General features: G+C 37.5%; 1 protein-coding gene across 1 annotated transcript in view; it reads right to left on the bottom strand.

Moving 5' to 3' along the window:
• Positions 1-2,032, bottom strand: part of LOC111087839 — a gene marked incomplete at its 3' end in the record, with an annotated part of 14,778 nt that overhangs the window by 5,452 nt on the left and 7,294 nt on the right. Inside the window, exon 2 of the mRNA XM_022395934.1 lies at positions 1,725-1,797. Within this exon, the coding sequence (XP_022251642.1) occupies positions 1,725-1,797 (73 nt within the window). The remainder of the gene's footprint in view (positions 1-1,724; positions 1,798-2,032) is intronic.

Below are 2,032 nucleotides of genomic sequence, written 5' to 3'. Positions count from 1 at the left end.
CAACTTATTTTCGAATATTCGCGCTAGTCGTCCTTATATTTGTGATAGGTGCCCGGCATGGCCAGGTGGTTAGGGCGCTCGACTCGCAATCTGAGGGTCGCGGATTCGAATCCTCGTCACACCGAACATGCTCGCGCTTTCAGCCGTGGGGGCGTTATAATGTGACGGTCAATCCCACTATTCGTTGGTAAAAGAGTAGCCCAAGAGTTGGCGGTGGGTGGTGATGACTAGCTGCCTTCCCTCTAGTCTTACACTGCTAAATTAGGGACGGCTAGCACAGATAGCCCTCGTGTAGCTTTGCGCGAAATTCAAAAACAGACAAAACCAAATTGTATAAGAGGACGGCCGTATCCAAGTGCCTGATGCAACAGTTCTATCGCACAGAAATTGAAAGATGCTGCATCGAGCGACTTGACCGAAGCGTATTTGTATGGAATAAACACGAAAAACCGTTTCATTCTTGGTATTTCTATGTGGTACAAAAGGCCCAAAACATTGGTCTGATAAAGTCGGGATTTCTATGTGGTACAAAGGGCTCAGAACATTGGTCTGATAGAAAGCAGATTCACGCTGACTTTTGTAACCACTTTTCTGATCCTTAACTTGATCCCATTTCAGAATCTGGCGATCATCATGAAAACCGTCAAAAATATGCCACTTTCTGAATTTTTTTTCACTCACTGACCCATAGAAAATGGCACGAAACATATTACAGTTATCAAAGTATACATACGCTTCGTCGAATGTCACCTTGTATTGACATCTACCTCAGGCTAGGTACCATTTATACAGATTTGTACATTTGGTTTTCGTTTCCTGGATATGCAGTGAAAGCAGCTTGTGTACTTGTGTCACTTTTCCAGATGGAGATCCTTCTTGATTATATTGTCTACTGTTAACTGGTTCAAGTGACTTTTGCCACTGACCTTTTTTCGTCCGTGGATACTCATTTGTTACAAGACGCCGCACTTTGATTACTGTGGCTTTAGTACGAATTGTTGAAGGACTATTTCTGTATGGTCCTGGTGCCCCACGTTGATCCATATTCCTTTGTTTTACACTATCATTAACCAAAAAAGGATATACACATCTTGAAAATTCTAAATACTCATCCGAACACATATTTATGATTTGAACATATGGCCATTTTACGTCGGAAAAGGCTATTTCATAACCCTTCCTAACAGCGATAAATGTTCACTACCAAACAATGTAAAATGTAGTTCTGATGGTTCCGATATGTTTAGTTTCACCATGACTTTATATCGGCTGCGGCTGTCACGTGACTTTCTCACTTGCATATTCAAAATCATTTTAACATAAGGTACTCAACACTGTATTAGGAATTTTGACAATTTATATTTATTATTGTATCGCTTGTATACATACTCTTCATGCTAGACGGCGCTAAAGTTGCCCATTTCATAACTGATTTGTCATTTCAGTACTTTTTACGTAATTTAAACATAAACTAATGCTATCTTTGTGTAGAGACCACATTAAAAAATATTGTATTTCATTCTATAATGATTTATAAAGAAAATTAATTAAGCAGAAACTCAATCACCTTCTGCCTTTCCTATTTTATATAAGAAAATAATTTCACAAGAAAAGAACACGAACACGTGTAATTAATAAATACAGCGTTTTTAACAGTATTTGTCAGCCTCAGTATAAGCCTGGTGACCTAACACTAAGTCATGCTAATTAATTTTTTAATTTACTCTTCTTTTGCCGACGGTGCTGTTTTCCCCAAACACCTCCGGCCAGCGGTCTTCAACGAAGGACTTGCGAAGCCTAAATCAGAAATAAAATCCAATTAGAGTATATATATATATAACTGGTTTATTTATCTTTCCTGTAAAATATATTTTTAAATTATTATTTTATGCCTTTAACAAAACACTTGAGAGAGCTTAATTTAGGTTAAAATTGTTAAGTGATTTAACAAAAGTTATTATCGTAAACTCGTAATGTTTTTAAAAAACGAATTCCTGTTTGTTTTGAATTTCGCGCAAAGCTACATGAGGGC

This window comes from Limulus polyphemus, unplaced genomic scaffold, assembly GCF_000517525.1.
Source record: "Limulus polyphemus unplaced genomic scaffold, Limulus_polyphemus-2.1.2 Scaffold2729, whole genome shotgun sequence".
Taxonomy (NCBI): Eukaryota; Metazoa; Arthropoda; class Merostomata; order Xiphosura; family Limulidae; genus Limulus; species Limulus polyphemus.
The sequence above is the reverse complement of the archived record's forward strand: the minus strand, read 5'-3'. Positions and strand labels throughout refer to the sequence as shown.